This window comes from Homalodisca vitripennis, chromosome 1, assembly GCF_021130785.1.
Source record: "Homalodisca vitripennis isolate AUS2020 chromosome 1, UT_GWSS_2.1, whole genome shotgun sequence".
NCBI lineage: Eukaryota > Metazoa > Arthropoda > Insecta > Hemiptera > Cicadellidae > Homalodisca > Homalodisca vitripennis.
The window spans coordinates 172,526,565-172,553,487 of NC_060207.1; the positions used below are offsets into that span (position 1 = coordinate 172,526,565).

General features: G+C 35.5%; 1 protein-coding gene across 1 annotated transcript in view; it reads left to right on the plus strand.

Moving 5' to 3' along the window:
* The first annotated feature begins 1,608 nt into the window (after positions 1 to 1,608).
* LOC124352737 overlaps positions 1,609 to 26,923 on the plus strand; it is an 82,138-nt gene continuing 56,823 nt past the window's right edge. The window contains exon 1 of the mRNA XM_046802376.1: positions 1,609 to 1,713. Within this exon, the coding sequence (XP_046658332.1) occupies positions 1,641 to 1,713 (73 nt within the window). The 5' untranslated portion in view covers positions 1,609 to 1,640. The remainder of the gene's footprint in view (positions 1,714 to 26,923) is intronic.

A 26,923-nucleotide genomic window follows, 5' to 3' on the forward strand; every position in this document is an offset into this window, starting at 1 on the left:
GTATACGTTTAATTTTAGTCCATGTTTCCAAGTCCAGTGAGTAACAGCGTCAATATCGGAATGGTGGATTTATTAAATACTTCAGTATAAAAAATCATTTATCCACGGAAACTTTAACAATAAATTACATAAAAGTAGAGGTATGATTTTTTTTAATTGAAATTATTCTTTGTGTTAGCAAAACATTGATGTGTGCATAAAAATTCTCACAGATATTGGACTTAGAAATGTTAGAATGTCATGAAACGCAAAGATAGGAAACATTCTGTCTTAAGTAAACTCTTGTTTCTAATCCCAATATGTAAATCTTTTTTGACATCTAACTAAAATAAACAACATTATGCCCCAGCAATTCGTTAACATTTCATTCTAACTAAAATTTATTTGAATTTACTTGTTCATTAGAGCGGTTAGAGACCAACAACAAATAAAATTACCCCTGGCCTCGTTGAATATTATTGGAAAATAATACCTTGTTTGGTTGACAGGCTATTCAAAATATATGTTAATCCGTCATTCCTTACAGCTGATGCATAATTCAAAAGTTCCATCCTCATGATTATAAACATCACTTTATGTGTGTAAAATGGCCTTGATGGACTGATTGTAATATGATTTACGATACTCGAAGTACTGCCACGTACACGGGATTCTACCTAATTAAGTATGTTTAAAAAAACACCCACTCCCGCTTAAATCACATAAACTCTCCGGAAAAACTTGTTTCTCTTAAAGGTACACAGAGATGCGTCCAATCCTTTTATGGATTCTAGTGTCCATCTTGAAGCTGAAATCCAGACTGGTTAATAGAGCTAAAATTTGTTTTAACATAGTTTCGAGCAGAAAATTTGTTAGGCTCTGATAACTGAAATTGTATTAAGGAAAGAAATTATAAATTCGTTGAACAAAATACTTCTTTTTTTAGTACGTGCATTTCTAACCAAATTTTAAGTTTGTTATTGCTTAAATTCCTTCCTAACACGAGTAACATATCTTTTATCTCAAGTAGAGACTCTTTATTCTGAAATACGATAACGTCTCTGTGGTTTTAGACTCTCAGCCATTCCTTGATCGACTCTTCATAATTTCAAACTTCTGTCTTTTCTTTATCTCCTCTACATAATTTCAAACTTCTGTCTTTCCTAGTTATACCCAACATAATTTCAGACATCCGAATTCCTAGATATGCCCTACATAAGTTCAGAATTCTGTCGTTCCTGATCTACCCTAAATAATTTCAGACTTCCGATTTTCCTTGAAGTAACCTACATAATTTCAGACTTCCGTCGACCCTTAATTTATTTAAATGAAAGTTTACTGTTCTGAGTAGCTATGTATTTAATGTTTTGGCTAAATGTATAAGCAATTCTAGTACCGTTTCTTCAATATTTATATTATTTACGTTACCTTTGGCTTTTCATTAATTAAGAAATTATATCAGCTAGCTTGTATTTTGAACTTTACTGCTCTATAAAGGCCGAACTTCGCTGGTTCCCAAACTGTTTAAAACAGATTGGTAATATGTCGCGGGATGTGAGCTGTTATCTAAGTTATCAGCTGGTGAGAGGGGTGGCGGAGGGGAGAGATACCAGAGAGAGTACCGCACACTGAGACTGGACAGTGTGCTGTGTGCGCTAGTGATGGCAGGTTTAGTGGTATCGTTGCTCTCACTGCTACTCCTCGTGTTTACCACAGGATACCCAACAAACAAAGGTGAGCCTGCCTCTCAGTATGTTTTTTTATTGTTTAAATAATTTATATCCAGATTATTTTAAAGGTCTTTGACATAATAGAACAGTTTTAGAGTTGACAAAATATTTGCACAAATATGTATAAATGAACATATTTAGGAATAGAAAATAGAAAGGTTTGTGATTCAAGTATTTATTTATGAAAACTAAAAGAGGATTTAAAATAATTGCTGAATGTATACACTGTACATGGCAGTTTCTAATATTGGTTGACCTTATAAAAGAGGAACTAAAATTGTTTATATAATATAAATTAAAGGTAACGGTTAGCGAGATTGTCTCATCAATCATTCAGTTACGCTGAAATACGTTAATCAAATCGTAATAGTTAGCTATCACACTTTCATAGCGAGTTGAAACAAATTATATAAAATAAAAATACTTAAATCTTTACTAAGAAGTAATCTTTATTTTTTACAGCATTCAATTCCTTAGGAATTGGTTGATTAGAACCTATAGTCACACAAGATATATTTTGGCGATATTATACCCGGCGACTCCAACCAAAAATATTTTAATTTAATTTCAAGAATAGATTTGTTTTATCATATTCTGTAAATGGAATAATCTTTAAAATCTAAATTTTATTTTTATTTTAGGTTATTTTTCGTTATATCAAAAACTTTAAACTACATAAGAATATATACTAATCAACTTATTTACTTTCATTTAGTATCGTGTAAATAGACTTGTAATGATTATTATCGTACTACCAACGTAAACAACATTACTTCTATTCTCATAATTGTATACCTATCTATTTATTGGGATTTTATCAACTACAGCTACAATAGTGTATATCTTTGTCTCACTATGAGCAAATCCCGAGCTCAACGATTCCACATTTCAAGCCGATTGTAAGATTTAGCGTTTTGGTTATGCCTGCATCTTAAGTGCATCTTATTCAAAATGAACTTCCATCTGTAAAAATTACACAATGGTATGATTTTGAAGGTTGAGCTGTTTTATTTAAATAAAGGTACTATGACAAGTACGACCAACCTCGTCTTTACAGTATCTAAATTAATAACAACAATGAGTAATTACTGAGAAAAATATTTTTTTGAACCATACGAACTATAAAAATGATTAAAACAGTGTTGTTAATACTGTAATTCTTTTAAATCACACATCAATAATAACAGACTATAAGCAAATCATGTACATTACTAAAAGTATTTCTTGATTTTTGTACAGCGATTTCAGGAATGTATAACTATTATTTTTTATACTTATTTAGTATAATCAAAAGCTCTTACATTCTAGTGTCTTTGTGTTTTGGAAATACATTCTACTATATAGCTCTGCTCCACGGGCTTCCAAAATTTCAATATATATCTTAGGAGAATATTTTCGTTTAGTTTAAAACAGCGGATTACTAGCCCACACATATTGTGTTGCTTAGAAAATGTGTTATCGTATAAATTAATTTAGTACTAAAGTAACTAAAAACATGAAATAACCTTATCAGTCGGTACTATAGTATATAGTGACTAAGTAAAATGGACATACATATTCAATGGAATTCACTAAATTCATTCAACAGACGTTAAGAGATCCAAAATAATTGAAAATCAATAAGCAGATAGTATTAAGAGTATTTTAAAGAATATTATGCAAAGTGGTTGACAAATATTGTACTAATTTTATTAAACGAACTGTAATAATTAATTTCTAGTCATTAACTTAGTAACTAAAATATACTTTTAACAATTGACATTTTAAAATTCTAATGCCATATATTACTGTTTTCATTTCACGGCCTCCAACTGGAGTTCTAGATTAGCGCGGCTCCCACGCTCTTGTAATTGCACCGAGCAAATAAAAACGGCACTAATTACAAAACTGTTTTAATTTCAATAATTTCGGGTACGGATGGTAATGTGACTTTTAGAAATGTCAAGGTTCTAAGTCCCTTTCTCTTGGCCTTACACCAAGCTGAGTCACATTTGAATATCGGAACTCTTTAAACACTGACTTTTTTGTTTATTTACATAAGTCACTGTTACTTTTGCATTGGTTCTAGATTCTGATTAAAATCGTCGAATAGCGAAATTCCCAAATACAAATTAGATATTGTAGTCACCCTTGATATAGTAGTCAGAGCGTTACACCGTCAATTTAAAATGAAAGCATTTTTACTTGTCGCTCAACAAAGAGTGGAAATCGATTTAATTGAAATGTAATATAATAAATTGTTTATATTTGATATCGCATATTGAGTCTTTTCTTCTTATTTTCTAGTAAAAATGTGAAATAAATTTAGCTTTTAACATGGATTTAGTTGATTGCAAAAATGCTTTCCCAGTATTGTGTTGCAGTAACAACTAAAGACATTAGGCACACAAATACATACGTATTCCTACAGTATTATTATCCGCTTTTACTTTTTTCACAGAATTTTCAGAATAATTTATAAAATATAAGGCAATCAGTTTTTAAATAAATGCATCACCTTGCCTTATATAAATTAAACTAATTTTGGACCACCTTTGTAAATTCATTCACGTAGTGGAAACTTGTATACTTGTATTTCAACAATGTAGATTTGTCAATTATAGGGGTAATTTGATGATGTCATAAATGTATTTAAGGCGCGTTTTGGTTTGATTTCTATGTTATTCAATTTTTAATGTACACTAGAGAATGCTTGAGTGTTTGTTTTTTTCAGTACATTGTTTTCTGATTATACTTTAGAGGACGTACCAATCATACTTATAGGGAATCTCTAATACCAAACCTTTTTAATTTACTCACAATTAGTATATATGGGCGGAACACCCAACACCATCCAGCATAATATTATAGTATCTATAATGGCATAAAGTATATAAAATGGGTATATTGCCAATAGATAACAAAAGTTCTTCACAAAAATCTGCGTAGGAAGTTTTGAAATTGTTAAAAAAAGAGGCCTGGTTTATTGACTTAATCAATCCATTATGCCTCTATTTATGCTTCATAAACACCAGTATATTCCATGTACTCCTTTCAATTGTTGCTTAATAAACATCAGCACATTATATGTACTCGTTTAAATTGTTGCTTAATAAACATCAGCACATTCCATGTACCCCTTTAAATTGTTGCTTAATAAACATCAGCACATTCTATGTACTCATTTTAATTGTTGCTTAATAAACATCAGCACATTCCATCTACCCTTTTAATTGTTGGATCTTTACTCAATTTTCTTATTCTTTATTTTCATTTAATGCTATTTTTCAAACTTGTAAAATATAAATCAACAGAATTAAATTACATGTATGAGATGTGTTAACAAAGAATTTTGTGTATTTTAAGCTTGTTACAATACGTAGTACATTAAACAATCATATTCAGTCAAACAAAGATGTGATTGGCCAACGACAGTGTCACATTTTGAGCACGTCCTGTCCTCTGATTGGCTTCGTGATTCGTGCAGCACGACGCCTTTCGTCTGTCATTAGTTACTCTAAACGCTCAAATATTGCTAAATCTGACGTCTAAATAGTCAGGTAATCAAGCAACACGCCGCGTTCGATTGATCACCTGGCACGCTGCACGAGTGGTTTTTACTAGGGGAAACTGTAGGCCTAAAACAGTTGTCCTGCATTGTTTCAAATTTTTGTGGTTTATCTTTTCAATTAATACATAATGAATTTACACAATGCTTAACTAGGAGTATTTTCCAATTTGGGCATGGCAAACATGACATTGCAACGTTAGTTAACATAATCTGAATAATGCTCGTTAACCACAAGAGACCTTTAATTGGCTCTTAATAAGGGTGTAAACCCACAAGGTTAATTGTACATTAACCGTTTTCACAGTCTTCTTGTATTATTTTATCATTTGGGACAATCCAGTCCGGTTTGCGGAAAATGTATTTGTACCCAGTAATGGGGATGCATTATGTTCTACGTTTGAAATATTTGCCAGATTGAAAACGGGTAGTTCAAAATTTTCAATTAAGTATACGAATACACAGACAGTGACGCGACGCGCTCTGTGTGCTCGATACTATCGATACTCGTATATCATCACGTGATGCAAAACTGTAAGAATCTTGATAAAATTATAGAAACCATTTCAGGAAATAGATTTTGATTTGCACTAGCATACAAATTACCTCCTTCCTCGCAGAATTAAAAACTAATTTAAGAAACCATCCAACAAATGTTATTACTTATAACAGTTGTCTTGATGTAATAGCTCTTAATTTACAATATAAATATACTATTGATCTGAGTTAGAGAAAAATAAACCAAAAATACAGATAAGAACATATTTGTTCACACCGCTATCCAGACATCAGATACCAATCCATAACACCGTTGGATCGTGCAAAGGCCTTGGCAACAATAGTTCCCACAGCGCCGTGCCCTATTGCCACAGAACTCGTGCGGATCGTCCCCGTCTCCGTCTCCTCGGTCGCGCGGTCCCCTTGGGGATCCTGGAGATCACCAACGGCTCCGGGACTTACCACATCTTCCAATGCAGGCCAAGGGCATATACAGTGTGAGGAATATCGGCTCAGCCTGTCAAAATGCCCACTCGTGTGTCACGGTTTCACGGCTTGCGGCATCTCCGTGGCGTCTCGCTGTTCTGGAGGTCGCCGCAGACAGGGAGAAGTGAACGTCCGATTGTCGCTCGGTCCGTACAGCAGGTGAGGGGTCTCAGCCGCGTGCTGGCGATCGCATCGGTTCTGTAACTACGCCTTCACTCTGACCTTGTGACGAGTTAACTCTTCCGCGTCCCTGGCAATATCTTCAGTTGGAGAACTACGAGTAGGAATGCTGTCGGCTGGATTATTCTCATCGTCGTCATCTAATGTCGTGTATCACTCAAAGTACATGTTTATCAAGATTTTCCGTCGCAAGCACAACCTGGACTTGATACGTGGTTCAGTAAAAGATGTTTACTCCAAATACAAGCGGATACTTCAAAATTCATCTCTCGAGTATCACATGGCCCGTGCCAGCTGAACATTAGTCGTCATTTAAGTGTAGGTTTCTTTGGGATAGAAGACAAGCTGTCAAATAATACCACTTTACAATCCAGCCAACTATAACCCGTGGTATCTTCGATTTATAGGGTTTTGAAGAGACTGTCACATAATTACTGTTCGAAAACAGTTTTCTGTACCGTATTATTAGAAATTTTCATATTTGGGGCAGTGTTGCTCTTACACAGTCCAAAGTCAACTATAAATTTGATGGGTAATTTTCACACTTTTTGGAAATTAGCTGCGAATATGTGGGTAACAGTAAAGCATCGGCAATCACTATAAAGCAATGGTAGAAATCAGTTGCTATCACCTTTTGATTATATTAGTTACACCTTTAAATCAAAGCTATTACTAATTGGAACACTAATTGATGTTTTAATTTTTGTGCCAAAATTGTATTATTACTTTTTCCCCAATTCTATGAGATTGACGATGCTCTGTACACTTCATTATGGAAATACTCCACTGGCTAATTTTCATTCATGCTTTTCAAGAGAATTTGTTTTTTGTTTGACAACGTTAAAACATATTGTTGTGTGTACTTCCTGAAAATTCATTAACCTCTTTAGGGATATATAGATATTCAGAATTCAAATAAAACTTATTAGCGTAAAGCCCAACATGACTGAGGAATCTCCCCGGGTTCTGTCATTACTTTGATGGCAATCTTAAAAGTGAATGTAACAGAAGCGAGGCCATCTGGTTCACTCAAATAACAGATCTTACTTAAACTTCATTTACCGAGAGAACGTTTAGATGGTTAGTTCGATAAAGTCAATTTACGAGTAAGTAACGGTCAGTCCACAAGAATGGTGTCACTGTATTAGTACAAGAACGTCGTCGAACCTTTCGAAACATTAGTTGGTCAGACTATGCAAACCTGGTCATCGGGTTGTAAAAACACGCTAAGGTTATTACAGGCCTGATTAGGAGATTTCTCGAATATGATTGCTATCCACTAATAACACCTCAAAATTCTACATATATTCTCAGCTGATGTTAACAAAATCCCAAATAAAAAATTATATAAAATAGATTTTAACCAAAATATTGGGATAGGAACATTTACATCAATATTGTTATTCACAATGTCAGTTCGACCCTTCGTCATATTGCCCATAAACCTCATCCTTTATGTTTTATTATTTGTCTTATAAAGTACTCATCTGGATTTATGCTACGAGTTCATCTCATGCAAATCGATAGATTCTTTTAGTTTTTCCTAAATTTAGGAAGTTCTGTTTTTAACCCTCGTTGCCAAGTAGTGTCAATACTAGCTAACACATGGGTAATTTTCTCTTTTTGTTACTCTCAACATATTATTGATCACAGTTAAATAATTTTCTTGTATTTATCAAAAAATAAATATATTATATTTTGCATATGTAAATTTATATTTAATTAAATTACATGACATAGTGTAAAGTTAGGTAAAATGAGAAAATCTCGTTTTTTCAATCACTCCTATGCAGTATACATGAACACTGCCACTCCCCCCTCCACCGGACACCAAAGAAATTAGCGGAACAGTTTTCTCCAAAACTACAATGTCAAACCTTACGAGTCAATTTCAGTAAATAATCCTTCATTTTCCTGAACAATAAACATGTTAAAATGTGACACTGTTAGCTGTTATTTTTGATTAGTAGAAACTATGGGAGTTGTCTCAGTTTGATATGATTAATGTGTTTAAAAACTCTTTAAAGGGTATAACACATTTTTTTTATATTTAACAATGAAGTAATAAAAGTTAATTTTTCTTAACCAATAGGAATATGGAAAAATGAAAGATTGTTTCCTGTAAACAAGTCATTTTAACACATATCCATAATTCTCTGACCAAGAAAAGGGCCGTAAAATATTTTAACATAGATCTTATTGGCCTAAGATCAGTCCGCTTTCTACTTATCGTTACATAGGTGCACAGGAGCCGCATTTGCCAATCAATAAATTACGATTTAACCTGACTTACGTTTCTTTAGCAAGAAGTACCAATAAATTTGATGAAATTTTATCATTTTCTGATTTACTGTGACATGAGTCTGTTCTTAAAAATGATATGCCTGATTTGATTTGCCTTAATTTTCCCGTTCCAAATGAACATTGCCTTCTATTATTATGCTCTCATTGATCGAAATTAACTTTATATATACAAAACAATTAAGTTAGGAGAAATATATTTTACATAATATTGATTTCTAACAGACAAAATTTGTTTCTACCTTAGTATGGGAGAGATATAATAAGTTACTGAAACGTTAAAAATAACACATAACATTTCTGGCAGCCGAAAATTCTCAAGGGCAACTTTTTATCCGAACTGCTTTCTCCGAAACATAACGCGAATAAAAAGCTTACCAAACTAGTCTGGATCCGCCACCGGTATAGTTTGTGGAAAGTAAAAGTTGCCTGGAAATTAGGGAGTTGCCTGTCCGAGGCGCGACGAGTCGCTCTGCCCGAGAAAAGGAAAGTTGCTGTTGAACCCTAATTGTATCAGATCGCACGGAGCGACTGCAAGCTGCAAGGTCGATACGACTCCCGCGAACAACTCAAGGTCGCCCGCCGTAGACTTCATGACCGCTTACTCGTCCTCACTTTCACCGCTGTCTCTCTGACATCAACTGCTTCTCGACGATATTGTAGTTTTTTGTCCGATGAGTAATCCTATAGGATATCATTGTCAAGGCTTCCATGCAACCATTATTTTTTATGGTTGGTGGTGAAAGCAATCCGATATAAAAATGTGTCAAACTTTTTAGCGATGGTAATTTTTTTACATTTTTACTTATTTGGTGCAGACAAAACTTTTTTTAATAAGTAAAAATTTTTTATTGAATTGTCAGAAGAGTTATAACTCAAAAAGTACTCCATGAATTGTTCTTAAATTACTTTACATTTTCTTTGGAAAACTGGCGATGGCGAAAATGGATATCATCTACATATTTTTGAAACCTATCTTTTTTAATTATTTACCAAATCAGTTTTAATTTTTCGTTCCAAAACTCTGTAATCTCTATTTATATCACTGTTTGCTTATAATTTTTATTTAGTAAAATTTTCATGTAAAATTATACATGTAAAGTTTCTATCAAAGTAATGTAAATATCACTTTGCTACTTTTAGTGGCAGATAACAGCATACGATTTAGTAACTAACAATAAAACAAATACCTTAAATCATTGATCTGTAAAATTTCTTACATTATTATGTTATTATATGTTACGTTTTATTATCCAGGTTTGCTCATCAACTATCAAGACTTGTTTTACAGATATGTTTTTATGAGTGTTAATATTAAAAAATACAAACCAATCTAAGATGAATATATAAATATTACAAATAAGGCAATCAATATGAAAGATTCAAGTAGGTATTTTTAAACCTACTTATGTATATGATATACCAATTAAAGCGTTCCTGAAAAAGAGAGTGAAATGTAACCGAAAATGCGGAGGATGACTGCTGCAGTGGGTGGACCTCCCTTAGTGTTAAAAGCCGTTTCTACCTTAACGTGAAGGAATGCCTTCCCCTACCCACATCATCTGGAAGAGGCTAGACCAGATCTAACCACACCTTCTTGTAAGGTGACGTCACTGAAATGTGGATCATGTTTTCCCACCTCATGGGATCTCGACAGAGGTACAACCTAGCTTGAAAATCCATTAGATGCAAGCGCAAATTTCATTTTGGAACGAAGTTCAATTAGGGATTTCTTCAGCTAAGTGTACAGAAATAAATTTTGTAAAGTTTATCCTGACTTATTTCCGGATCCGAATCTATGCAATTACCATAAACCAAATTCAGAGTTAAGAATGGAAGCGCACCTAACACTAATACATTTAATGACGGCGCGACAACTCTGGAATATTTCGTAATCACACACAAGATCACGACCCGTCATGTAGTACAGAGTTGTCACACGCCTGACGGTAAACCGACCGCAAGTTTCCGGATTTTAAACATCTAAGATTAGGGGAATGGATAGTGCAAAAATATAGCATCCTGAATAAATATTTTCGTAACCCTTTAAATTGATTGTACATTACTGTAAACTGCACAATTTGAACTAATATTAAACTTGTTAGTACAAAAATAGGCTACTTTTCTGTACCATACTGTTCTAAAGATTTAGGAGTGCTGCCGATCTCTACCGGCCTCCCTTAGACATGATACTGAAGATCATCATACAGGTTCTCGCACAAAAATGCGCTACATAATGTATCTTATCACTGAACCACGTCCCACAAAACACATTCACCCACACCTCACATCTAGCCTTGCTACTGATCTGCATCATCATACAGGATTCTTGCACACATATACTCTACATGATGAATGCTATCATTTAAACACATTCTCAAAGTATACTCGCCCATACCTCACCCCTGGACATACCACTGATCATCATCATCCAAGATTCTTGCATACAGATGCGCTACATGATGTATGATATTATTGACACACATCCCTCAAAGTACACTCGCCCATACCTCACCTCTGGACATACCACTGATCATCATCATCCAGGATTCTTGCATACAGATGCGCTACATGATGTATGATATTATTGACACACATCCATCAAAGTACACTCGCCCATACCTCACCCCTGGACATACCACTGATCATCATCATCCAAGATTCTTGCATACAGATGCGCTACATGATGTATGCTATTATTGACACACATCCCACAAAGCACACTCGCCCATCCTCTCCCCTGGACATACCACTGATCATCATCATCATCCAGGATTCTTGCATACAGATGCGCTACATGATGTATGCTATTATTGACACACATCCCTCAAAGTACACTCGGCCATACCTCACCCCTGGACATACCACTGATTATCATCATCATCCAGGATTCTTGCATACAGATGCGCTGCATGATGTATGATATTATTGACACACATCCCTCAAAGTACACTCGCCCATACCTCACCCCTGGACATACCACTGATCATCATCATCCAGGATTCTTGCATACAGATGCGCTACATGATGTATGATATTATTGACACACATCCCTCAAAGTACACTCGCCCATACCTCACCCCTGAACATACCACCGATCATCATCATCCAGGATTCTTGCATACAGATGCGCTACATGATGTATGATATTATTGACACACATCCCTCAAAGTACACTCGCCCATACCTCACCCCTGGACATACCACCGACCATCATCATCCAGGATTCTTGCATACAGATGCGCTACATGATGTATGATATTATTGACACACATCCCTCAAAGTACACTCGCCCATACCTCACCCCTGGACATACCACTGATTATCATCATCATCCAGGATTCTTGCATACAGATGCGCTGCATGATGTATGATATTATTGACACACATCCCTCAAAGTACACTCGCCCATACCTCACCCCTGGACATACCACTGATCATCATCATCCAGGATTCTTGCATACAGATGCGCTACATGATGTATGATATTATTGACACACATCCCTCAAAGTACACTCGCCCATACCTCACCCCTGGACATACCACCGATCATCATCATCCAGGATTCTTGCATACAGATGCGCTACATGATGTATGATATTATTGACACACATCCCTCAAAGTACACTCGCCCATACCTCACCCCTGGACATACCACCGATCACCATTATACAGGATTCTTGCATACAGATGCGCTACATGATGTATGATATTATTGACACACATCCCTCAAAGTACACTCGCCCATACCTCACCCCTGGACATACCACCGATCACCATCATACAGGATTCTTGCATACAGATGCGCTACATGATGTATGATATTACTGACACACATCCCTCAAAGTACACTCGCCCATACCTCACCCCTGGACATACCACTGATCATCATCATCATCCAGGATTCTTGCATACAGATGCGCTACATGATGTATGCTATTATTGACACACATCCCACAAAGCACAGTCGCCCACACCTCACCTCTGGCCTTGCATTCCCTCGCCTCCTGTCCGCTAAAGGTTATACAGGCAGACTCTATTGTTACGGCCTTTAATTGCCTCAGAGGAGAACCTGGTGTGACAAACAACTCTCTGAGCCTTGTAAAGAAATGGTGCACTATTGTCTTAGAGCAATTACGCGCAATTGGTTGGACGAGAGCAGAATTACCATGATTATTCCAGTATTTGCTATGGATGATGACTAGCGCCATGTTAGCTAAATGAGTTGGGTAATTGTGTCCGCCTTCTAGTAATAGAACTTGATACACGACTCAACCTAAGGAAAAACTTCGAACAATACATTTTTTTTAATTGAATGCCTGAAAAAAGCATTACTACGCGTTTTAAATGTCTCCCAACCCCATCTTACCTTTAAGCGGTTAATAAGCTTACATTAAAATATTATTTGGGAACATGTTGTAACATCACTTGAAGTAGTTTTTGATCGATTTGTAAATTATATCTCTTTCCACCAAAATTAGAGTTTTGAGCACTCAGAACTTTTAAAACGGAGACTCATCAAGAAATATAAAATAATGTATAGGTATAAGTATAAAACTATTTTTAAAAAAAATCACTTCTAGCCATCCTATGCAAAATGGGTACCAGTTGAACCAAAACAAAATTCTAACTTTAGTTGGACTATATGTTGGATAGATTTAACTTAGATATTTTTTATCAAGATCATGAGTGCATGAGGTATCACACAATATGAGTTCTGTTTAAAAGTGTACTTACCCTACCAACTCACAGTTTTGGAGAGTGGAAAAAGTTTTTGATACTCAAAAATTTACAGTTCACATAAACTGTTACGGTCATGTGAAAATTTACAAATTAAATACCTTAGCTTAAATTTGTTAAACACATAAAATAGATGGGACTTTTGATAGCTCAACAATTATTGGTATACTTGGTATAACATTTTTTTGTTACTTATCGTTCATTGAAAAGTATATACTAAAATTGGTATTTAAGCATTACTTGAGGTCTAAAACAGTTCTTTCCCACGAGAACGAGTGGTGTAATATAATTTGTAATTAATGATATAAATTTAAATTTGTTGGAAGTCAGAGGGTTACATTTGTATTTTTAATTTTCTATAATTGCTGTCCACCCAGCACTTTTCGAGTTTCACAAGCCTTGGGAGTGAATGCAGAAGGGCTTCTCAAGAGAATGACGTGTAGATGAGTTACGATGTGAAACAAAACTGCAACTCCTTTCACCCTTGTTTCACATGTCTCTCAAGAGAACTTACTTCAACTCTGTGTGCTGTAATATGTTGGGATTTAGTTTCAAACATTTAGGGCGCGTCTCCGATCGGACTGTGTAGAGTTTCCCAACTGCCCGACCAAGTGCACGGCGATATTGTGATGCTAATGCAGGGAGGTGAGGAATGCACGCGCATGATGCCATCTCACGACGTCCTCGTGTCCGTATCGCGAGAACAGCTGACATTTGAAGGGCGCCAACAGCAGCAGCAGTAGATGTACTCGAGCCTTTCACCGGGCGCACGTGACCGCCTCACGTGAGTCCAAGGTTTACCCAAGGTGGACTTGTCCCGCTATAAGGAAGTCTGGGTCACAGTTCACACAGGCACGCCCTGACGTTCTTTATCGCCTTTTCCGACCCTGTCCAAAGAAATGGCTTGTTAAATTTGATTTAGGTTTTATACTGTATACAATGTGGATTAAATCTCTGAATGCTGTCATAAAATACTGCTTTTAATACGAGAACGTACTAATGTTGTACTTTTTTTTATTTTACACCATCTTTTAAATTATACTTTGATAACTCTATATTTAGCGACTTAAATTTAATTTAGCAGCTTATCAAGCATTTGAAATACAATTAAAATTGGGGTTTCGAAAAACAATTACATACTCAACGAAAGGGAAACTAAAGTGCATGTATTAATTTCATAGTGCAGGGAGGCAGTTTACTATACATATTTCTAATTGCTAATATATATACAATGTTAATCTAATATTTGAAATCTCTGATGTAACCTTAACTTAACCGTTAAGTTGCTAATATATATACAGCTCTGTAAATATTGTGCTTTTTAAGATTATAAGAGATTTAATTTTGAACAGCATGATTGTGGAACATTTTCTATATATACTAATATACGAGGTTGAGGATATGAGTATATACGAGTCTTTTTTATGTACTTTTTACTATCGTAAAAAAATTGAAGACCAGAATGTTTATAGTACTCTTTATAAGGGTTCAGCAATTAACCTCGGACGTACGGAAATCCTGTGACTTGCAGGTAACCTTAGTCAGTTTCGTCAGATTCTGTTGAGAACATTCATACATTGGGTATTGAAATTCTAGACGGGAATATGCTGTTTTAATACTTGTATGAAGATAGAAATGTTCTTCAAAGTCTGTGACAATTTCCTGTCATTTAGCAGGTTGGAACGTAATGATGTAATAATTTGGACATTTCGTGTCAGTGGGTAAGAGTAGTCTGCAAACATTTTCTGGTTGGTTTAACAAGTGGGCTAATACGGTGGTGTTCAGCGGCGTGCAGCCAGTTGGCTGGCGTAACTTCACAGTATCCATCCGTGAGATATGAGAACATTGCAGCATCTCCAACTGGCGCAACTCTCTCGGTTACTGTCTTGTATCGCAGTATTGTTTCAGTCTGTGTTGCGGTTCGTAAGTGAAGTTCTCATACTAGTTGATTGCAGTGGGGCTCTTTCTCTGATCACCGCTTTCACGGATTCTACTAGAAGTGATTCCTGAACATTTGAAAGTAAACAGAGAACTTCTGCAATTCAATTGTGAAGGCGTGGCGGACGGAAAAAGTTCCTTGAGACAGATCAAAATCCATCATGATCTGATCCCAAATGTCTGCGAGGTATATAAACATATTTAAAACGTGAGCGGAAATGATTGATCATAAAATCTTATTCTGGACTTAAATAATAAGGAAATTGTTATGAAAAATATTGAGGCTTGAGGCAGAATAAGCATAGTGTGTGTGAGTAAACTATTTGACACCCTAAGTTCCTCAATAAAGAGAAAATTGAGGGAAATACAAAAAACCAAAGTGGTAACTGTTTTCCAATTTTGCCCTTCTCAAAATAATGTGGCCAAATATCACCTAATCACAGCATGTTGTCAACTAGTTATCGACAAACGTGATAAAAGCAATAGATAATTGGTTGGCCGCATTTGTTGCCAACGGTGTTTTCAACCTTTTTAAAGCGAGTCACTAAAGATCACAGAGTGTTGCCAACATTTAATAACATCAATGCTGATTAAACTCTTTTAAAGAGTAACAACTTTGGCAATCTTCCTCTTCTACTCTTCTGCTGACGTGCTCAGTACCGTCAAGATGTTCAGAATCACTACTACACAATCTGAAAGTATTTTATACGGTATTATCACACCTCAGATGTCCTGATAATGGATCAGTATTATCTTCATTCTAATCAGCTAATGTCACTGTACAATGTTCTTGCCCTAAGAGAAGCCTTTAACAAAAACCTCCTGAGTCGTCTCTCCTTGCCTATAATAAAACAAGTTACTAACACAAACATCTTCAGTAATGATATATATTGGAAAAAAACAAACAAGAAGTGCCAAAAATGTAGTTAAATTTCTTAACAAACGCAAACGTTCGGTAGTTGTCAACATTCGACGTCAAAATTTGTTGTAAACATGGCTCCCCCACCCTAAAACGTTTAATATACTCTCCTCAAAAACCTCAAAAACTTCAAAAAGCCTTCACTTACTTAGCACGTACTTAGAGAGTCTTCTAAGATAAGGTCTCAAAAATACGTTACTATTGAACACCAAGTTTTATGTAGTGAGAATAAAATTGGTTGCCTAGATGATAATGTCTGCTCACGGATGCTTTCTAGCAATTTGCTGTCTCTGTAGACTCATGATGACCCTGCCCGAAACCTCAAGTACAAATGATCTTAGAGATGCTGTCCAACAAATCGGTATCTCTACAGATTGATGATAGCCCTGTCCAAGACCACAAGTACAAATTATGTTAGATGCGCTTTCCAACAATTTTGTCTGTATAGATGACCCTCTTCGGGGCTACAAGTACCAGTGATCTCAATTATAAAATTTTTCAACTTAGTGTTAAATTACGACATCTTCAATAGGCTTAAAGCTATAAATAATGTCTAAATTGATGACTAAAGACAGTGAATTTATGTTACGAATAGTGTGAGTAAAGTGAGAGGGGCGGGCCATTATTTGGTATATGTAGGAAAAGAACAGCAATAAATACATTTACGCATAATATTTTAATAATGATTTTTTCATTGATTTTTAATATTTATTACAAAACAAAATATCGCAATTGTTGCACATGTATTAAGGAACCTATGTCTAGTGGTCCTGTCTACTCAGGCTGTGAATAGCGGGCGTATAGACTCTCACCTACCTTCTTAGTCCACGTCCACCTCTCGTGTCGCCTACTCTCTCCTGGGGCGTTTTTTGGACACGATGGACACCGACGTCGGTCAATGCACTAGTATTTTACATTCCCGTTATCTCTCGAGTATGGTAGAAAAATATAATTCTTCACAAACAATATTAAATTCTAAGCATAAGTAAAGAAAAATATACGTGTAATAATTTTATTCCTTGAAAATTCTATTATAGTACCTACTTAAAATGTAAAACTGTATGACAGTGCCTAACTTTATAGCTGCTGTTTTAAATCTATTGAAAGTATTATCGTTTTTTATCAGTGCGTTTTGATTATAAGGGAGTCATTTATACAGACTGAAACAGACCCTACAAAACAAAGGGTAATATTGGTTTTCTAGTTGATGATGATTATTGTCAGTAGGGTTAATTAAATATGTATGCCAATAAATTTTGCAATTCTAAAACTTAAATAGTTTAACACGTATGATTTTTTGGAAGGAAAAATAGACATAGGGTAAACGAAGTAACATTTCGTATGGACGATTTTAAGTAATTTAATCATTTGCCAAAGTTTTCCCAATATTTATGAACACACTTTGATTTGGCGATAGTGATCATTGTTACATTGGTCTTATGGATAACTATAATGATTACGAGCAAATCAAAGAATTACTATATTTTTAAACAAACAGAGTACAATCATATGTCATTTAATATGTGACAGTAACACCTGTAGCTGTAGTCATTAAAATTTTCATGCGGCCAGAACATGTGGTGTGGCATAGAGATACCCTGTTTATTATAGATTCAAAATAATTATGTTTACTCCGTGAGGACGGACTCTTTAAAACGTTATTTTCTGTAAGAACAACAGCGAAGCCGAGCATCTTGACTGATCAGTATCGCTCCGCTGACAACAGCCAGGGTTGTTACACAATTACAAGAGGTCAGTGGAGCAGTCGGGCATTTAATGACAGGGATGAGGGCCCAGATATGGTCCAATCCTTGTAAAGAGTAAAGAAAGCTCCTTTCGCCACTCCTTTCACTTCTTCATTAATTGTTGTCAGGCCAATCTAACAAAACTCCGCCTGCTTCTTCTTTTTGCCTGTCGAAGAGCAAACGAAATCAGGCCAATCGAATTGATATTCAATTATCAAGCTGGATGATAATATGAAAACATTTACAACAATGAGACATGTACAACAAGAATAAAACGTTGTAAATCATTATACTAATTTTAAGGGTTGGCGACCAAGTGAGCATAGCGTTCGGAAGGAGGGGCAGAAATTTGTTTATTCATTGGAAAAAATTAAGAAAAGATCTATCTGTAGGTATATAATTATATTTATAATTGCTAGGGTTTGATTATCCAATCTGTTACCTTTTAACGTTTAACAAAACCTATATCCTCCAGTATAATAAACATGACATGAACACAACACTAAGTACAAAACCGCATGTGCTCTCATACAACAAGACGCTGGAACTCTACACTCAAAATCCGCTCAGTGCTATCAAATGTAGAAAGAAAGAACTATCCCGCTAATTTACCCAATGAAGTCCAAAAGTAGGGAAAAATTGTTTAGACTTTTTCCCTCCGTTCCCTATGAGTGAGCCTTCCGATGGCACGGTTTAAACTAGGGTTTTAGGAGATCCTTTCTATAGAAATGTAACCCTTTATAGATTAAAAATAAATCTTCACCTTAACAAATAAAATTGCGTTCGTTAAAACCTCAAGGTGTCTTTAAACTCACCATTACCAGTGTACCTATTTAACTAGCGAAGCATATGTTAAACAGTTACATATTTGAGGCTTATACAGATTCAAACTTCAACTATCATTTAGGTTCTTGTGGTTTCATATAACAATCTACAAATGTCATTTAAAAACATAAACTGGAAATCCTGCTTATCTCACATAATCATGGCAAGTTATATAAAGATCGTATGATATTTTTTACATTTAAAACGAAATTAGTAAGACTGTAGGTACAGTATAAGAAAGTGAACCTACAATTGGGCTTAGCTTGGAAGCATGCATAGTTGCCTCATTAGAACTTGCACATCATAAGAGGAAGTTAATTTAAAGTAGGAAAATATAATTAATATTAAAACCATGACAAGGGACAAGAATCTATTTGAATGTTCATATACCAGTCCACTATTTATAAGGAATAACTTGTCAGAGAATAAAATTACGAAGAATGGATTTTGAGATAAAACATTTGATGTCAACTCACAGCCTATATCCTTCCTGTGGTGCAATAATTATGACCAATGCACTATATCTCCAGGCAGTTAGCCTTGACATGGGCGTGGTGTGCCCTGGCCCTCGCCCTCCGAGGGGAAGTGAACTACCTCTCGTGGTCGGGCATTTGGCCGCTACCACTGTATTCAAATTGGGTTGTCAAGGTCCTGCGGAGATCATTAATCTGGGCGAGACAAAGAACATCCTGGCTTACCGGCTGAAAAAGTAGAATACGAACTGTGACTATGGAACGGGACAGTTATTTGTTTAAGAATGATTACGGAAATTCAGGTTTTTCAAACCAAGTAGCTATGATGCGGGCAGGATATATGAGCCTCTAGTAATCAGATTATTTAAATTCATTCAATATGTTTCATGTGTCCAGCAATTTTAGTTTCACTTGGTTTCTAAAGACATATCCCTCATCTTATCAGTTGTATCTTCACATATTTACACTTTATAAAGCAATCGATGGTAATGCATGCAATACAATAGATAACACAGAACCAAAGTGTAGTTCTCAACATTGTATCACTAAACTATGGGACACAACCAAAGATCCTGTCATTGTTCTCCAATTAAATGAATCCGCATCACAATGAAATGACAATAGTGATACATCCACCCCCTTGCATAAATAATCGAATGCATTATAAAAGTAGTTTTAAATACAGAGAAGAAAGGACTTTTAAAATGCTCCCATCATAATCTTATCGACGTGAGTTGAATTTAAAACTTTTGATTTACATTGTAATCAGAATAAAATATAAATCTGTCTATACAAAAAAACGAAATGCGACTGTGTGACTCACGAAATCTCTGAAAAAGTACAGAACAGAACTTTATAGACATGTTCCTCTTACCTCTTAGATGCTCGCTTCAAAATTGTTTTGAAAATTTCATAGCTTCGCTGTGAAAATCCGCGAGAATTCGTCATAATTTAACTGACAATTTTCAATATATTCACAGTTACTTAAACATTAAAACTACTATTTGGATCCCACGAGATCTTTGCTTATTTCCATAAACAAATCACGAGAACTCATGAAAAACTACGACATCACTTAAGTAAAGTCAAATATCTTCGTAAATATTTGAGGCTGCAAATATGATTAAACCTTAAAACGTTTGCTTACAATGGTGAATATAATGGTGTTTGATAATATCTACATTGAAACCCACGGAATTATGGTCCTGTATTTAAGGTGGAAAATTGTCCTTGTTTCAATGACAATTACAAATTTAAGCTCTGTTTGGGGCTAGATCGAGAATAACGTAAATTGGAACCACAACTGGCCTCCTCATTATCTGTCCCATTTTGTACGTCACCTGCACCATATTATGAAATTACTAAATCCAATTAAAGGGAACGCTCTGAAATACAAGTTATTGTCTCTAACAGTGAACATATGGGGTAGAGACACATCAGTAATTAGTCATACTAATACATTTTCCCTTGCATGGCTTGGGAATCTAAATCAATCTACGTATGTACTTTTCTCATTACCTAAAATTGTAATTAGGCCTACCCAATTTGTAGCCTCCTTACAAACCCAAATCAGATTTATAACTAGACTCTCCCGTGCCAAAGTTCAATCAGCACAGAAACAGTAATACAACGCCATCGTTCATAATGTGATATCGTTAGAGTTACAACACCAGGGCATAAGTTGTCTTTTTTCTGCGTTGGGAAACAGATGATTCAAACGTAAACTGAAGAAAACTTCATTATCAAAACGTGATGTCAGGGAAAGCAGATTCCGGAAAGTGAGAGTTGAACACCCTCCGGGTTCAAAACCGCTTGTTGAAATATAAAGTGCTCTTGCTCACAACTTCTATCATAAGTTCCGGTGAATAGTCGTTCTTCACTGCCAAGAGTGACAGAATTTCGAGAAATAGACTGGAAATGGCACGTAGCTGTAAACACCAGGAGTAATGACTTACACAAACTTTGCATCATAATGATCATCAAACCACGAGTAGTGAAAGACAGGAAGTGAATGTTAGCATCGCAATCGCGCGAGGTACTTTGAAACGAGCTTTAGATGGTTCATAAACATCAACACATGTATTAAGTACATTCAACTGTTACAGCATTACTTTACTAAATAGGCAAAAGACTGTAAAGAGGAAAGGTGGAGAAAAGAATGAAAGGAGTTGTGTGTTACTGGTTTATAAAAAGAACTTTATTATACTGTATAATAAGGTAGGAGAACGCCACACCATGTATCACGTAACAGGCTTCCTTAAGTTTGTTGGCAAATTATTAAATCTACAGCTCATTTCCTATAAATTGTCTACAGACAGATAGAAATACAATGAAAAAAAAGAACTTGACAGATAATGACACATCTTAGAACTCATTCTTCTCAATGTTTAAATAAAGTTCCATCCAACACTTGAAGTCTGCAGATTATCAAGATATATTGCCATATGATACATGCACATTTTAGTTCTTTAATTTAGGTTTTAGCAGTGTTCAAATAATAAAAAGGTTCAGTGAACTATGGAGGATACTACAACGCAAGAGTCCGCTGAAATAAAATATTATTACCATCTTTTTAATTGACTATAAATATTCTATTAAAAATTTTTCTTGTTAGTATATTTTTAAAAATGTCACGTGTTAAATATGACTGTATTCAGTTTGTTTAGAAATTTATTCTGCCATTTTCTCGTTGCCATCATGGTTACTCATAAGACCTACGTAAACATATTCGTCGAACTCAGTGTTTCCTATATTTAAATGAAGCTTCATGTAACATTTCAAGTCTATAGGTAAGTTCGTTTTTTAATTGTCGTGTGGACTGACAGACTGAAACTGCTCAGCCTCGCAAGTAGGCTAACCATCAACCAATAACACAAATTAATTATAAAAAGAAAAAGCAGTATGGTTAGAATTCAAAATTATGACATTTTCTGCCGTACCCTGAACTCGATACAATCAACAAGGTTAGTTTTGTCTTGTCGAGTGATTGTACCTCCACGGTTTCCCAGCTGTATCCGTGACAAGACATCGCTATCCGATTAGCGCTATCCGATAGAGTCCAGCTATCCGGTTAATCGACTGCACTTTGCGAAACCCGTGAACGCTTTTAATCCATTATGTAAATATAGGATATGGTACGTATTTTCACGCCTTTGTTGTGCTCTGGCCTACATGCCAAGCGTTCTACTAGGCCGCTCACCTCGGCCGTGCTGTTTGCAAATCTTACAGTTCAACTGTTTGTTTGTTCTTCCTCTCGGCCATTCAGAGTGTTTTTGTAGTTGATAATATTTACTCTTCACATTCATGTCTTCCGCATGGCAGTGTGAGGAAAACATACTTCTGTTGTGAATCATATCATAGCCTCCCAATATATTATTCCAAAACACGTATCAAAAGTTATCTATTGGGTTCCTTTGACTATTATAAACATGAGATTCAACATCAATACTTTGGTTGCGGGTGTTGTTTAATGATTAGTTATATAATACAACTGACTGAAAGACAAGTTTCTGTTGAAAACTAAAGAAGTCACCATATAAGTACTATGGGTTTAATCTAAAAAACGAGTAATGGTAAACAAGTGGTGAGAGTTTAACAACCCAGTATCGAAATTGCATTATAAAATTAATCAGTATATTAATATACAGTGCTAACCAAGGACCCTACGGTTTGTATAGTCAGAACAACTAGGATGGGCAGACTTGTTAGAATGAAATGTCATTTCGCAATTAACATTTCAAACAATATTTTTACAAGGTAGCCTATATAAAGCTCCGAGGTATCCAAAGGGTACACCAGACTTTTAGTTCTATCAATCACACTCTGTACTCAAAATGGATCCCGAGCAGAAACTTATTATTTTTGGTAGAGTAAGTGACCAAACTGTCTAAGACATGTGAATTTGGATTCTTGTTAGGGATTTCCCAAGTTCCAAAATCTTGCCTCAGCCAGATTGGACATTGTACTGTTGATCTTTTGCTGAAAAGTATACATAGATTACACTTTCATAAACCCAGAATTTGTTAAACATTTCTTGAATAACAAGATTATTATTTTTTGTATAAAAGAGAAATAAGGAAAATACGACTTGTGGTCATGTGTAGCTCAAGACACCTTAGTGTATATTTACTTTTATCAGATTTATTCCTCTACTTACGTAATTTCTAAATGGAATCTTAAACAACCTTTAGTATCTCACCTAGTCTTATGTAAACTGATTACAAACTCCCTTTAACACAGCAAGTAGATTGGGCTCTCATTCACTGTTATATCTTGCAGCTCGTGGGTCGACTGATACGCTTACAAGGTTGCTGATGTAAATAAGCAATTACTATTACTACAGGCAGGTCACGTGGCATTAGCTCTCTCTTCGGCCACTTTCACGGTTACTTCAGAACAGACCATTCGACAGCATGTAAACAACATGCCTATGTGTGCGGCATGCACTACACACAACGTCAGTGGATAGCCTTAACAGTTTGGGTGTGTTATAGTAATCTCAGGGCGCGCTGACTTCGTAAACTAAACTGCACAGAAGTACACGAGTTCAGTAATAACACCTTTGCTACCAGAGGCTATTATTAGAGCAATGCGTTCCAACATGAGGCTGAGCGACAGTTAGTAAACAGTAATTTCATTGACGATATTAATACAGATGGTTACCAATTCAAAAGAATAATTGAACAGCAATTTATTTATGGTTTATTTATCATTACTCCAATTAGTTTAACATTTTTATTCGTCAGCAAAAATATTACCTCTTTCTTTCGATTTTTAGACATATTTTAGATACTACCCCAAACAGTCCATTAGTATTTTAAGTGTACATTTCAAAGAAGTTCAAGAGTAGTTCTATTATTAAATCTGGGAATATTATGCAACGTTTACAGCATCAAAATAGCTACGCAACTGCGCTATTATTCTCATAGCACTCATTAGAGGGCGAGAGAGATTTGTGTGAACCAGAATTGTGGGGAATGAGAATGAATCTCACCACTATGTCTTAAAGTCAAGAGCCGTTTCGTGAATTAATCCAGTCTGCGAATTCGGCAATTAAAATTATTCCATATTGTAAACATCTTGATAGTTTATTTATTTTTCAAAGCAGTTTTGTTAAAAAAAAAAAACACACTTAAAATTAATTTCTTCAGTTTATTCTATGATACAGCTTCGCTGGCATTAATCTGAATGGGATAAGTGTTGTTAAATATGATGCGATAGGAACAAACAATGTTATAATAAAGACGACATTTGTGGCGAAAGGAAAATGTGAGGCCATGTAGATAGATTTGAAATTTGTGGTGATTGAAACTTATAAAAATGATTAACACTAATACCTCGAATTCTTGGAGATAATTTATGAAATGGGGGTTCTCGTCCTAGAAAATAATCACGATGATAATTTCCAATCAAAATATGTTAGCTGCATCGGTTATTATTTATGCTTGTCCAATAATATTGGTGTTATTGAAACAACACATGGTATATTGTAGTGTAGTGTGCAAAAGACCGTTGGTAAGACATTTTAGTGCTCTTCTACATTCAGTGTCCTACATATAGTGAACAGGATTTCGGACATTTACTATCGTTATGTGTTACAAGGATACAGCACTAAGTTTCGAGGTTTGGTATTTACCCTCCAATGCCGACGCAAAAAGAATTAATACAGAGAATTAAGTAAGCACCAAATTAATATATCGAAATTAACACGACAAAGTCAAGCAGATTTATAACTTAACAAATTGTGCGTCAAAAAATTCAAGCATGTGCCTGAAATTTACAGCTGAGTGAGGAATTCTAGAACATGGACTGAACAATTTTATACGTGTACTACACTTACACATACCATGTGAACCACACAAGGTGAGATTTTGACGAAAAATAAATTGATTTTTAAATGGAAAGTTAGAATCATGTGTTCGCAGAGAAAGGGTTGGAGTTACTGAACTAAGCTGAAGGTTTTTTCAGTTCATGCTTAACTCAGTATGTGACGTGGTCGTGGTAGAAGGAAATGTATTATTTATTTGATTTAATCCATTTCTTAAGTTTTGACCACATTTCCTAACTTAAAAAAAATTAAATCTAGACTTTCCAATAAGAAATAGAAAGATTATAGTTTTTGGCCTCCCTCAAGCCTAAGTCATGTACATGCCGTTACTCCATATTTCGTACTTATGCTAAGCCGTAAGGTTCCTGTTAATTAGTCTGTTGTAGGCCGATCTTGCTACATTTCCATTTATTGTTGCATATCATTGCAGAACACGTTGAAAGGCAACCTATTCATGGAAAACTGCCTCCGTCAAATGCGCTAAGCTCCGTGTTACGTTCCAGTGACCTGGTGGGCACGACGCAATAATCCTGATCAGTGATAAGGTCATTGCAGGATATTAGATAACAGCGTGAAATATCGAGTAACGGGGCCATTGGAGCAGCGCGTCCACATCAGAGTTCACTTGGGAATTGTCAAGAGAAGAATTTAATCGATATTGAATACTTTTTCTCCATTTCCGTTGCTTCTCTGACCAGAATTTCGGTGGTCTTGTTTAACTTGTAATGCTTATTTTTTTAGAGAATCATTTTTAAATGCACTAGACATTTTTACTATTACCAAGTAAATATCATAAGCCTATTTGTTTTGATAAACTGGAGACTTCAACGAAAGTAATTTTTGAAGGAGTGGGATATATCTTAACACAGAAAATTAACATACAACGAAAATGTGCGTTAAACCAGTTATTTATGGGTTTTACTAAGAATAAATAGGTCAATTTTAAAGTTTTTGGTTATAAAAGCATACACACACACACACACACACACACACACACACACACACACACACACACACACACACACACACACACACACACACACACACACACACACACACACACTTAGGTATGGTGGGACGGGTCGATTGAATGTGAACGTTGAGTTTAGCTTCAGTTCCACCTTCGTCTTAGTGCAGCGTCTGAAATTAAACGCTGTCACAGACTAGCTAACGTAGCTATAGTGGGAAAGTTTGATTCAATGTGAAGGGCGGGTTTAACTCCAGAAACAATGTAAAGAGTTCATTTTGAACTTATTCGTCGCTGACTTTTTAGCTCTCTTCAGAAGAACATGATTCCAGATCCAGTAGTCAAGTCTGTGACGGTGTTAGATTCCAGACGCTGCACTAAGTAGAGGGTGAACTGGAGTTAAACTTATAATTTACATTAAGGAAATAGTTGTACAATTAACAAATTAAACCAATAAGAGAATTATTTTTTTTATTAGATCTATAAGGCAGCTAAACACTAGATGTTGGAGATTGCGATACTGGTTGGCTTGTTGTGTTACTCAAGCAGGTGTAGATGTTATCATGGTTGAGCTGCCCCGGGACGTCCTGCCAGCCACTCCTAATTACGGTAGGTAGCTCGGTAGCTCACACTCTATTTGGTTCCTGTGAAAGCTATCCGGTGTTGGTTAAATAACGGAAACGTCACTTGACCGGAACCTGTGGTTGCTGGATCTGTCCAAACAGCTTCTTGTTGTCGACTCGCGATCTCCTGGCCCACCTAATTCCA